The 14628-nt window shown below is 38.1% G+C and overlaps 1 protein-coding gene across 1 annotated transcript in view; it reads left to right on the plus strand.

The window, feature by feature from the left end:
• Window positions 1–14628, plus strand: part of LOC129600879 (uncharacterized) — a 37464-nt gene that overhangs the window by 13843 nt on the left and 8993 nt on the right. Inside the window, 2 exon segments of the mRNA XM_055499512.1 lie at window positions 4055–4121; window positions 10014–10133. Of these exon segments, the coding sequence (XP_055355487.1) occupies window positions 4055–4121; window positions 10014–10133 (187 nt within the window).

Consider the following 14628-nt stretch of genomic DNA (forward strand, 5'->3'; position numbering starts at 1 on the left):
TTCTTTAAATTTTTTTTAGTTAGACGGCTCGCGGAAAAAAACTGCAACATTACAGAACGAGACCGATGTATTTGGAAAAGAATTTATAGATTTCGCTGCTCACAGTGCGATGCACAACTGTACCTGGTTATTTCAAATTTGCCCAGTACTTACGACTTTCCGTTTTTTTGCAACATTTTTTCTGCCTGTTTTGCTGCAGTTTCCACAGTACTTTTCTGGTTGCTGCAGTCTATTGTTGTCAGGAGTTTTCAAAATTTAAAAGTGGGGTGTTCGCCAAAGCTGCAACAGCAGTAATATTTTTTTTTTGGGAATTCGGTATCGATTTGCAGATGCGTAGTTTATTGAAGAAATTAGGACGGGTGATGGGTATCCATCCTTGTTTAATAAATCAGTCCAGCGGCGATAGAAAAAAACTGTGCAAATAAATCTCGATCATGTTGATAGCTGTTGTGTGTGCTCAGCATTTTGCCGGGCATCGAACTTTATTAACCACGATGCCGGCCGTGGACGGAATGTCGGTCGAGTGTGTGGTATCGTCCAAAAAAATGTGCTGATTTAGCTGACGCGTTACGGAACAGTTGCGCTGCTTCCGCTACGTTGTGCAATCTGTCACGGTGGTGTTTTAATTGGGAATTTTGATTTATCTCGGGTCAAACATTTCGTCATCGTTTTTTTTCGCAGCACGATAAATCAGAAATATTTGCAGCGTGGAATAAATCGCCGTTTTCAATTCCTACACCGCAAAAGATTTTTTTTATTATGGTATTTCGCAATTTCGCCATCGAAATTTGTGCAACAGATTTTGAAAATTGCCCAACCTTTTTTTTTTAAATTGTTGCATGTCAGTTTTCGATTTGGATCAAAAATTATTGATATTATTTTTTCCTGTATGTTTTCTATTTTTCTGCATTTTTTTCATCTTAACCACCGTTGTGCTTATTTTGTTTGTGTTTGTGCAATTTTTGTGTAAAAGTGTATTTGGTAAAAAAATTTTTCAAGCGCATTAATATTTTTAAAATTTATTTTACTTTGTTGTTGTATTTTTCATCAGCAATTTTTTTAATGGTTTCTTCATTTTCATGAATTTGAAGTGAAAGTTGTTCAACTTGATACTGTGACTTAGTGTTCGCCAGCGAAATCGCGCTTCGAAGCCCTGTTTTTCCGGTAGAAAATACGGCGCGATCGTTGTCGTCTGGTTTATCGGTTTTTATGGTTTTTGTGGTGGTGTTAAAAATTGTAATACACCTTTTTTAGTGCGTTAACAGAGTGATAATGACCGGGTGCGCAGCGCACTCCCGGCAAAATAAAACGGAATAATGCCGGCTTTTATCGGTGATCAGGGGACGGTGAAAACGTGACGACTTCCCTGTGTGCTGGTAAAATGCATCACTTTACAACCTTTGTGAAAAAATAAAAAAGATGCATCTGCCGGCGTAGAAAAATTGATGTGCAATTGTGCATCGAGCGGCAAAGATGGATTTTTGGGAATAATAATCTGGGAAAATGCACTGGCGTTTATCTATGCTGTCTGTGCTGATGCAAAGGCAGTCGAAAAGACGCCACAGTGACTATCTTCGAGCGGAATGAACGGTTTTTGGTATAACTGGTCAAAAACACTAAATAGAATATTTTTTTAGTGTTTTTCGGCCTTTAGAAGCTAACTTGAACTTCAAGAGTCGAGCCGTAATATTTCGTCGTCTGTATTTCGTTCTTTTGTGAAATTTATTTGGTTTGTAGTAAAGAAATTGTTGTCGTGTGGCGCATGCTTCAACTGCTTCATCCAAGAAGACGTGTTTCTTATTACCGTGTACTCATACTGTATTAACTTAACTGATTTTCGAGCATAGGTACAATAATTTAAATTAAATATACACTATTTATACACTATTTATATAAATATACACTCGTAAATATGCAAGTTTTTTTAATTCCGCCCAATACAAAATATACACAACATTTCTTACATACACAATATTTTGTAAATATTCTATACAAAATATACAGTATTTTTTTTAAAATACGCAGTATTACTTGACAGTTGACAGTATTTTTTTGTATTGGCCAAGATCAGTAATTTTAGCTAAAATTCGTTGCAGTTGTAAACTTGTAGTGCTTAGCGTGATGAGAGCTATACCGTGACTGCTGGAATTTCATTTTTCTCTTGCTGGCTGGATTCCAAAATTTTGTGCAGTTTATCTGGTGCTAATAATCATTTTTATGAAATTTTTATCTACACTGTGGGGCGTGTTATGGTGGGAAACAATGGGAGCAGCCCAGGAATCCACGGATTCCCCTCGATCGAATGTTTATTGTCGCGATACCGCGTTCCAGTTTGTCTGTCACCGTTTCGGCCTTTCTGGGATGAGGCCGGTGGGCTCTCTCGCAGGTTGTGTATCTAATGTATTGGGTCGGGGGACTGTGGCAGTTGGCCTTGTTCACCGGTTGGCATATATGCCTGTTTTCCCAGCTGTCCTGACTATCCTAGTTTCTAATTTTTATAAGGTTTAGTGTGTTACTGTCATTGTGCAGACGGTGGAACTGCTCACAGAAAAATGTAAAAATCAGGACAAAATTTGCATTACGATTTATTTGAGGAATTCTGGTTTGCGGTGCTGGAAATAATTAATTATCCGATTTTTTCCGGTCCGATGGCGAGTAGGAAGGGTGTCTATCTGGACAGGGTGTGCTGGCGAAAATCGCTGATTATTTACGTTTTAAAAATTATAGTAATGTAATCGAGCAGTGTGAATTCTAAAAAAAAAACAAATTTAAATTACAGTACTAAATTTTTGCTCTGGCTGTAACAAACTAAGTAAATACAGCACAGTATCAGCGCTTTTTTTCTGCGTAAAATAAAGGTTTGAAGAAGATGCACTGCGCCGTCGCAGTTGGGACGTAGAACGGTGGCTGTGGCAGCGACTCGCTGACTAGTTAAGCGTCTGAAAAAAATATACCGCAGGATTTCTATGTGCGGTAAAAGTTTCACTTTCGCTGGTGTAATTGTGCATTAGAATAAAATTTTTCGCGACTTTTCTAGGGAACTCTGGGGACAATTTTTTTTGGGATTATAAACCGGCTTCGCTTGTGCTTAATAGGTTCATTACGAAATTACTTGAAATTTTTTCTAAAAAGAGTGCAAAAATGTTATTAGCAGCGCAAAATGTTTTCAGTTGCATCCTGACTCAGATTTCCTGTTATACATGGAGAATCCTTGTGACAACAGGCCAATTAAAAATAATACTGCCACCAGATCGATCAGTGTCCCTGATATTTTAAATAAACAGCGCGCGACACGAAACTCCCGGTGGACCATTTGCGGGGCACTTAAAAAATCAGCGTACCATGAAGACGCGCGCACAGCCGTGGTGTTAAAGCGCGGAGAAGGAAGAAGCCCATGGGCTGTACGCAATCAGCCCACAAGGGGGACAATTGGCCGGGACGCCGGGTTGAAGGGACGCTTTGTGTGTTGTGGCAATATCTAAGCAATATGCTGCAGTATAACAGCGGATGGGGTGTGAAATGGGGCTAATCTAGAGCAGGACGGAAATGGATTTGTTCGCGCTGGCACCGGGCACTGTATAGGCAGAAAAATGAGACGATGTGTGGCATATAAAGTAAAGGAGGTCAAAGAAACATGGGGCTGCAGGGAGAAATTGGGAGCATCCAAACACTGTGTGACATTTGGCTGTAGTTAGGGTAGTCAGTGGGTCTAACCGGCTTTTAAAGACCTGCTGGTGTGTGTGGTCGAGTTAGAGTGGTTTTTCTCGCGTTAGGAAGTTGTTGGTCGATTTCCGTGGGTTCTCGTTGCATCGGGATTTTTTTTCTTGGTTTATTGTAAATTACTGCATTTCGCTTGAGACTTCGGTGAGGTGTGCTTACTTGTGAGCGGTTATTTTTGTACATTTAACAATTGTGATCGCGTTTCATTTGGGAATTTTTTTTAAATTTATTTGAATTGCTCCTGGTTTTTTTAACAATGATGGTTGCTTCTTTCCGTCGAGAAATTCATTTGTACATGGACTTTATTGATGGAATTGTTTTGTTTTCTTTACAGACGATGTTCAGACCAAATTCGCTCATCAAAAGGAATTCACAAGGGATTCTGGAAATTCGCATACGAAGTAAGTTACGATTTGATTTACTGTAATCTAAATCCGTCTTCTTGACGCTCCAGCATAAGAATGTAACTTCCGAAAGCATTTAGTTTCTTCATATTTAAAATTTTCAATGATATTTTAAATTAAATTGTGAAGGATTTTTAATGAATATTGCGAAGATTCGAATGCTTCCTCGTGAGATGTATTACTTCCCGAAAGGAATTAACATCATGCATAATTACTGGAATATTAGACTAAATATCCCTTGTTCACAGCGAGTAAATATTCCGAACTCGTAAATATTTTTTCCGTGAAAGTGTAGTACAAGGGCTCTGAAACACTAACATCCAGAACATTGCAGAGCGGTTACCATAATCTTTATCGGGTCGTTTAAAATTGCTAAGATTTTTTTGTTTCCTTTTGCGGAAAATATTTCTGGAGCTCATTTTGTCCCCCTTTTGTATGGAGCTATGGATTTGCTGAAAGAAACTGGAATTATTTGTGTTTGAATAGTTATCATTGCCGCTGTATTTAAGATTTAATTAAGGGATTTGGCCCGGTACATAGCACCAAATTCGTGTACATACACGGGAATGTTCGCTTTCGCGCACTTCCAATCACTTTTTTGGGTTGCTTTTTGACAATGTGTAGACAAATGATTTGTATACATAGGAGTGAAATCCGTTTTCGCGCGCAACATCCGGTTGCCGAGTTATGAGGGTAACAAAATTCCAAAAAGTTTAAATGCATTCAGGTGTACCAAAAGTCTCATTATGGACCGATCCCTTTCAAATTTTGCACGTAAATGCACATAACCATGAAGATCGTTCTTACACGGATCCAGACTTCCACGATTTTTTTCGAATTTTAAAATGAATTTTAAAATTTTTGAAATTCATTTTAAAATTTGAAAAGCATGCTAGAACAGTGGATCGGTGTAAGAACGATCTTCATGGTTATGCATCTACAAAATTTGAAAGGATCGATCCATATGAACTTTTTACCTGAATGCATTTAAACTTTCGAATTTTAACTCCCGAACCGGATGTTGCGCGGAAAACGGATTTCATGCCTATACAAATCTTTTACAAAATATAAAGCAATGCAAAAACGTGTTTGGTAGTACGCGACAGCGAAAGTTCCCGTGTATGTACACGAATTTGGTGCTATGTACCGGACCAAATCCCTTAACCGGTTTTTTCTTAATAATTCCCGGTACAGATATATTTGCCGCGTGGGCGGCTGACGATATGCAGGCAGTTTCAGCTTTCAATTCACACAAATATTTTTTTCTATAATATTTCGGTTAAACGAATTTTATTCTCGTTAATTAATTCGTTTTTTGCAGTGCTCAATACTAGTGGATTAATAGAGTAGGCAAGCGCTTTCAGTTCCGGTATTTTTTTCTAGTGATTAGCAAAATATTATTATTAAAAATATAATAAGCGTTAATTGTGATTGTTGTTTACACGTGGACGATTTGCCAATCGAGAAATTCACTTATGGTTAAATTACTGAAAATGTCTATGGAAGATTGTACGCGTATTAGGTAAGACGCAACAATCCTGTCGCGTTGATTAGCGTGATAAATAATTAATTGTAATGGGTGAGACAACGTGACCGGCTGCGGTGATAAGCGTGGCCGATATTATGTTTTGTTGCGGCGGCGTTTATACAGCACGTGAGGGGAAATTGATAGGCCCGACAAACATCCCGTGCTGCTTATTATTGGGCTAATATACCGGCTTAGATGAGGTTGACTTAAAGGGGGTTTTTGTAAAGGGACGTGGGCTGAAATGGGAGGGGTGGATTAGGGGGACGGGGCATTTAGGATAAGCTCTTAATTGAGGAGATTGCGGCCCCGGCGATTATGGCGGTGTCGCCGTGAAGCAGTGGAGGAGTGATTGTTATTATTTTTGGGAAACTGGGTTCACGGAGGGAACAGCAAGCGGATTAGCGGTATTATGGCTGTAGGCGTTCTGCGCGGATTATTTGATAGTTTCGCGCGAATTGCCGCTTTCCGAATATCACTTTATGGAGAAATGTAAACGTAAATCAGGCGCGATTTTCTGATAATTTTTCGAGTTTTAAAATTCAATAAAAAGACGCTTTCGAAAATAAACCGGCTTAAGTAATCGTCGCTTAGACGAATTTCCGCAAGCTGCGTTGTTTTTTAATGCAAAAAGCCAAAAACGTACTAGGAAATCAGATATTTGCTTTATTTTGTAATTGTTTTTGCCAATATGAAATTATTTTAACATGTATGTGTTTATCTTATGTTACCGCCATATTCGAAAATTTGTTTCAACAGGTTTTAGTTTTGTTTGCAGTTTATTTGATCAGATATAAAAATTTTCTGTTGTAGGAAACTGTGACGCATATTTTTTAAATTATTAAAGGCGGGTGATTTTATTGCCTGTTGCGATTTGGGAAAATTTTTTATCGTTGGAATGGAACTTTAAAATGAGAAAAAAAATTATTTCGACATACCGGGAGTGTATAACATAAGTATGTATCTGTATTGTACAGGCATACAGAACGTTGTGTGGGTCTACTATAATTACGATGTTTTGATGAAATGTTATCGGATGTGTATGCGCGTATACAATTGTTGGCATCCGATCGGAATTACGTAAATTTGTGCTGGGCCGAGATGATGTATGGTGGGCCAGATGATAAAGTGTCTGCTCCGTGAAAAGACGCTCTTCATCACGATCAAAGAGGTTAATGAGCTGGCATATCCAACCGTCGTTGGGGAAAACTCTCTTTCGCAATCACGACTCCATTTTATCGGTGAATTACGTTCTTACTCATTTCCGTGATAAACCGGTTGGAATACGGTTAATTATACGAACATATCTTTCTTCATTCAAACCGTAACAGCTCCTGCTTTTTTTTACCACCGTAAAAACTAAAATATAAACATTAACATTAATAGGTTTTCAAAATATACCGATGTAAAATTGAAATGAAAATTGATTTTTTTTCTAATTTTTGTAATGGAAAAAAACAGGTTGAGTACTTGTTGCCTGTGCAATATGCCTGCTACTGCAGTGAGAGATTGTAGTACAAGGCCTACTGAGATACTAGTCGTCTGGAAAATCGACCATGCTTGAAGTTCTATACAATATTAATCGAAATTTGCAACTATTTTTCGCTGTTTTCTTTGTGACTTGAAATGGTATGATGTCGTATTATCATTATTTAAATTTTTTGGCAGTTTGTAGCTCAGTGTGAATTCTTGTTGTACTAAGAATTCCCTATTTCTGTCGTATTTTTATGGTGTTTGAAAAATTGCTAGTGTTCACTGTAATTTATAATTGAAGATTTGAAGTTCAAGCTTAATTCCTTTATTCGGAAAACTCGTGCATGAAGAGAGTCCATATAGATACTGCAGTAAAAATTGTGAATTGTACAAGAAATAAAGTGGACGCATGACGGAGCATCTGGGACGGCGCTGGCAGGTGTTTCCGGGGGATTTGCTGGATGATGCGCCGACCGGACCGGCGTCAGGTCCGCTCTGTTTCACGTGCCGCTTGTGTTCTCCTGTTCACTATTCTTCCGACCAGGGCTGACATGCAAATTGGCTGTCATTTTGCTCGAGAAAAAATGCCTGGATGCAAACACGGGGGATCATCTGGCCGGCGTAATGAGGCCTCTTCAGATGGGAGAGGAGATTTCCGTCGGTGCGCCTAAACAGATGGCCGGCGCTTACGTAGCGGTCCCGGTCATCCTATATGAAAATTAGCCGTCTTCGCAATTATACGTAAATACAGCATGTGACCATATCGTGATCATTATGTATACAGTAATTTTGCATTTTTATTTTATAAATGTTTTTATTTATTTTCCCTTTCCGAAATATTGAACTGAAAGAAAGTGACGGCTACTGTAGCAATGACGGAGAAGCAACGATTGATTTCAAATCGATCGATCACGTAAAAACGTTTATTTCCCTGCTTGTTATTTTCTTTGATGTTTTTTGTATTAAAATTTTTAAATATAATTTTGTTTAATTTTTTTTTAAATATAATTTTTAACATTTGCAAAACATTTACTGCAAGTGTTTTAAATAATGTATTGTATGCATGAACTTTTTTTTTTGGTTTGTATTGGTACATAATTTTACCCATACCTTTTTACTTGAATTTGTTAAAAATTAGCGCGAATGTTGTCAATTATTTGTAAACCTTTTTTTATTAGGAACTCTAGGTGCTTTGATACATAAATTTCATAACTAAAAACGTAAATACGTTTAATTTGAACACAATTCATTTATGGAAATTCTCTCCCGTTAATTTACAATAAATGTTTTATTACATTTTAAATTGTTCGTTAGGGGAAAATATTGATTTGGGGTTTTATATAAGCATTCTTCAAGATCAACTGGCATCCCTAGAAAATCGGGATCCCTTGTTGTTTGCCGAAATGGGGCCTTGATCGCCTTACGTCAGTGTCACACCAACCGGCAGACATTAGTGTAAATAATATGAAATTTGATCGCTGTTTACGCTGATGTGTGCCGCGTACAGATGATGTCAAATTCGGCCCGGTTATGAAACGGGTTTTTTTCCCTTGGCCGTCTAACATTTATTTTACGACTTATTTAAACATGAGGACAATATGCCACGGTGATTTAAGTGCCGGCCCCGGCCCGACCACCACCATGCGATCCGCGTTTCGTAAGCGACATTTGCGATCATTTGACAATGATGCAACCGACCGCGGTTGTTAAGGATCACTCCAAATTTTGGATTGCCGCGATTTTACGTAAAGCATTGATCCATACAAAAATATACAGAGTTCGGTTAAAATAAAAACAAATAAAAAATAAAATATGAAATCTCGGTTGTATACTTTTAAATAATTTCCGACAATGCAAAAATATTATTTTTAATGAATAAAAAAATTTAAAACTAAATTATAAAGAAATAAAACAAAATATAATATGAACAGATAAAATATAAACTTTCGGTTGAAAAATTATATTTTATTGAATTTTGTTTTTGTTTTAGTGTAAATTTTATTTTTAAATCAAAATTTAATCCAGTTTTATTCAAAATTATCTAGATTGTACAGACAAAAACGAAACTCCGTGAAATAAAAACAAACTTAAAAGACGAGTGAAAAATTCGCGTAAACTGAATTGATTTGTGGTTTGTTGGTATCGCACTATTTAACACAGATCGATTTTGCGAAACGCTAATTTTGACATTCATAAAAGAAGATGAATTAGTGCGTGCTTGTTGAATTATTTGACTTTTTGGCACAGTTTGGTAATCGGTCACTGGGCGTTGCCACTAGAGAATTCGCCACTAACACCAGTATGAATTGTGTGGAAACGTAGTGCAGTGGCGTTTAAATATACCCGCTGGAATCGAGAGAAAACACGCGCTTATTTATCGCATAGCGTTCGTTTCGTTGCCGATTGAAAGTTTTTTTTATCAGAATCGTTGGAATATTAGATTTTTTTCAAATTCGGAATTTTTAGCGATTGTTTATTCCATCTTTGAGTACTTGTGTGTGGAGGCGGAACCACTCCGCACCACAACCAATGACAACGCGAGCTGATTATGCAATGCTACCGCAGAGTCAATAGACGGTCGAATCAATACCGTTCCGCTGGTATTTCGCCTGCTAGCTTATAAAAACCGCTTTTTGGCCAACAGACTCGTCTGTACCACAGTTCATTCTACATACGAAAAATCTCGTGAGAACACACTCGCTGTTTCACCGGGTTGCGTTCAGCATTTGTCAGTCGGTCTGGCGAATGAATCAGCCGCTATGAATCTTCGCAGCAGTTTAAACTAACTATTTATTCGATTAATTTATTGTCGGTATTTTTGCGGGAATTTTTGATTAATTTCGGCGCGTGTTGAATGGGCGTGAGGATGGTTTACCTGGAAGTGTTTTCAGGGGATGTCGTGCCCTTCGGCTCACCGCGGGATGATGTCCCCCTGGCCCAGCTGGCCTCCGTGGCCGAGGAGAAGATCCTCCAGCCGCAGGCCAGTCTCATCGAGGAAGTCGAACATGCCGGTAAGTTTATCCATTTGTTTTCTCCGAATTATTCATTTATTGGCAATTTTTTCTTGGTTTTTAATTTTTATTTTAATGGATTTTTTCTAGTAAATATGCAGAGACAGGTTGCTACAAAATCGTTCCACTTCCGTTGAGCAAAATCTCATTTTGCAAATTAAAGTTACAGAATTTAACTAAATGACCGAGTTTAGCGTCGTGAAATGCATATAGTTGCAAGGACATCTTCGAGCATTTTTACATGTGTTTTTATCGATTATTGTAGTGCAGTGGTTATGCGGATTGTACGTTATGTATTCTCCCTGTAGTTTATCGATAACCGGTTCGTTTTGGGATGCATAATTGATTATTGAGATTTTTTAATTTTTTTAAGTTTCCTTATTACGCATTTGTATTGTCATATAAAATTAAAATGTTATATCTTTCGTTTATCGTTTTTCGTTTATTGTCCGCATATACTGTATATTTCTTATAGGTGGCATTTATATTTTTCATTATTTTAGAGTTTTTTATTTTTTTATGACACGTCTTAGTGCAGGGTCATTTTTATCCTATCCTATAATGTGACCAGGCGGTCGGATGATTTTTATAATAGTCTATAAAAGAAACTCTGTGCCAGTTCAGGAGAATGCCGCAATACGGGTGTGTATTGCGGCATGCAGTGTGACAAGCGAAAGCCGTCGCGTGACAAATGACCGCTACGCGAGATTATACAAAAAAGTTCCAAAAACTGGTTCTCCTTGAACCGTGTAATTGCGCTTATTCACCACCGTATTCGTGTGTGTACCGCTATAAATCGGCTTTTCCGCGCGCCAACAACCGCCGTTGGGGTCCTGGCGATTAATCCCCCCCGGTTGGCCGCTGAAATGTTGGCTGCGGGTTATTTTTTTATTTGTTGATGGTAGCTGGAAAAATGGCCAGTTAATTCGGGCCTATTTACAATTATCTGTCGTGGCGCTGAAAAATATACGTTTTTGGCCGGATGAAAGGAAAACGATGACGTGAAATTCCTACTGCGAAATTGTCGGCCATTTTCCGGGCCATTGATGAAGCGGCGCGCGCTAGTCGGTTGGATCAATTTGTCGGATTTTGATTAGGGCATATTTTTGGCGAATGAGGGCTGGATTGAGTTAGCCGGAAGTAAATGCACAGTAAACTGTAAAATAATTAAAATTGAAATTATTGAGTAGCGACTTAAATTTATTTTCTGAAATAATTTTTCGTAATTACAAAATGTAGTATTTTTAATTAAATAAGAAGCCACGACTAAATAAAATGCCACTACTAATATTTTTAATTCAATAAAATGCCAGGACTGTATACAAAAAAATTTCGAAATTAAATGACGTTTATTATTTAGCGAGATTGTGAGGAATAATTTAGCATATTACGTCAGGATCACGCATTGCCATCGTTCTACGCTTAACTACGAACATTGGAAACCGCAAATTAATATTTTTAAAAATCCTATTCTATGTATATTCTGGATTCTATTGTGTAGATGTAGGTTTCGGTTAGCACTTATCAGACAGAAAAATCCCCGATAATCACCTCGCGAGATGCGCTGATTAGGTCGAAAGCGATTCTTTGCAGTTTGAACCCATTTTGGGGCTGCAACGGCGATAAGATTTACCGGGCGAAGAATGTGCCGTGGTAAACGTTTCAACGATACACTTGACGGCGTGTAATAAAATACACGCACACACATCATACAGTTTATGCTGCAATAAAACGCCGATTAGTAATCATGTGCGGCGGCGATAACCTTGGCCGGTGACCTTCCACGCACGCGTTAATGGTGTCGCGTGATGGCCCGGCGGGTCGGCATACGGGGCGCGCTGATTAATAAGCAGGATCTGGATGGTTGCAATATCTAGGATTGAATAGCGGAGGGGATCGTGGTTGAGTGGATGTTTCATTTAGAAAGGGCACCGCGGTCGGGCTTTTCATCGCGGGATGGATATATATGCGTACATGCGAATGATCTTTTTGTTGTTCGATTAGCGAGCCATACAGCATGGGCACGTGCAGGTTTTAGGCAACAATTGTAGTGTAGAGGCAGCAGCAGTGATTATCTTAAAGGTGTGAACTCTGTCAAATTATCAAGATCATCAATAAAAAATTAACTGCTAATCTTTTTTACTTAATACTACAGAATAAATAAATTATTGTTTTAAGGTTTCAAGGGTTTTTTATTTCTTAAATTGACCATCACACGGGTTTGTAGAAAGGAATCAAAACTGTGGAAAAGTATGGAATATTCAATTAGTGTGCATCGTTAATTAAGCGTTACGGAGCAACGTTCGTAAGAATTATTTTCTAAAAATTTTGGCAGATTCGAAATACCGAAATTACGAGGATAAAAACAATTCAGAGTCAAGTGTATAATGGACTGTCAAGTGTCCTCGGGATTTTACGGTTGACTTGGCGCTTCGGGCGAATAAGCTTATTTACTCAGTTTTCAGTTAGTAAGTCGCTCGCAGTAAATTTTATTATAGGAATTCCTTAACGTTTTCTGATCTCTTTTCGTATTTACAGCCGTTTTATAACATCTTTCTTCCATAAACTTCAAGCTCGATTTTTTTATGGCGGTTTAACCTACAAGTGGCCTTTTAGCCGCGGATAGATTAGCAAATGTTAATTGGCTGTAGAAAAAGGTTTTGGTGTCGGTTTGCGTCTGCGTTATTTTTAATTGGCGCCGGCGCGCGCACAAACACTTTTTGCCGGCATTTGAAATATATGCGTTACAAATGTGGTGTGCCGAATGATTGAAAGAAGGTCATTCTTATTACGATATACAGATCGGCTTCCACAAAAAAAATATCAGTCGGCTGTCAGTCAAAATCGTAACTAGTTTTTGAATAAATAAAAAATTACGCACATTTTACAGATAAATATACGAGTAATTAAATACGCAAGAAAATTATTTCATTTATAATATACCTCTAATAAAATAAATAACTAATTTTGTAGTTATTTTATTCGTTTGATTTCTTTGTATGTTGGTTTGTATGTAGCTTTGAATATTCCGGCGAATCGGCTTTGAGGGAATATGGGAAATTTAGTAGTGACTTTTCGAGGGAAAAATGTCGAAAAAAAATGTAAGCTGATGCGTGCCGGCACACAATAAGCGGATGCTATCGACTGGCATCACTTCCCGGCAGCGTGGAGCGGGAAGAAAACGAGGTCCCCTTTTGTCCGAACATGTGCCGGTGACGCAGGACCGGTACGGCGAATTATGAGCCTTTTTAGTCGATATATACATATACACAGATATCCCAACTGCGCCGCGGGAAGTTTTTTAACCGGAAACATTATCCCAGCGCTGGCTTGGTGATCCCTCGCTGCGTTAAGAGGAAATTATTGATCTGTTTTTCACATCCCGCGTTTATTACCTCACCAACCGTATAGAGGCATCACAAGGTGTTTTCGTCGTTTGACGATATTAATATTCCCATGGTTAAGTGCAGAATTCCCTTCCAGCAAGATTTTTCCGGAAAAGCACTTTAAATAATCCTTGAATAAACGTCATTGAAAATACATTTCCTAATGAAGAAGCTCGTGATTTTTATCCAGTGTACCGCGCATTTTCGCCGTAATATTTGCCCATCCAGTTATTTATTTATACGCGTTGTATGGTAAATTTCTATCTGCCGCGGCGCACGAAATTCAAGAAAAACAGGAGATCGCGGTATTTCAATTGCCAGCTGCTTTCATTGACATTTTTAAAAATTTTGTACAATTCTTCTGCTATTTCTAAAAAATTATTTAAGTGATGTTTTTAATTATAAATGTGAAATTAAGGTTATTTCGTATTTATTTGTGTTTGCGAAAGTACAGTAGCAATTTAAAATATCTCCATACTTGCAAATTAAATGCGAAGAAAAATCATTTGCTGTGCAAAACATGACGCAGATAATTTATTTCAGGAGAAAGGGGGAAAATAAAATTATTGCTTATAGTTTCACATGCGTCACAATTCATTCTGATCTTTGTGAATGATTGAATGAGGTCTGCTGCCACGCGTAGGCGTCATTTGACAAAACAACATAATACATAAAATCCATAATAAATGAGGAGAAATAATTTGTTTTGAAAGCCGCGTTAAACGGTGTGTTTACGAGGGATTTATGGGCACTCCCTCACGTGTGACCACGAATTAAATGCCAGTAATTCATGCCGGCAGAACGCTGATTAATTAACGCCAATGAATATCAGTTCCGGCTCGAAAAATAGCATATTGCGTCGCCACGGGATGGGACGGTCATGAGTTGTATAAATTTCATATTTAATGAAGGGTAATTTGTTGAATAAATGCTACCCGCTGAAGGTCACCGTTGGTGTGGAGTTGATCCGCCCCCTGAACGGGAAATTCGTGGAAAATGAGTAGAATTAATTGGACGCGAACGTGAACGTGATTTCGGGGTGCAAATGTGAGCAGACGTATTATTATTATTATACAATTAATTGGAAAATCGCACGGGTGACGCAAAGC

This window comes from Paramacrobiotus metropolitanus, unplaced genomic scaffold (assembly GCF_019649055.1).
Source record: "Paramacrobiotus metropolitanus isolate TYO unplaced genomic scaffold, Prichtersi_v1.0 Parri_scaffold0000201, whole genome shotgun sequence".
In the NCBI taxonomy this organism is placed as follows: Eukaryota; Metazoa; Tardigrada; class Eutardigrada; order Parachela; family Macrobiotidae; genus Paramacrobiotus; species Paramacrobiotus metropolitanus.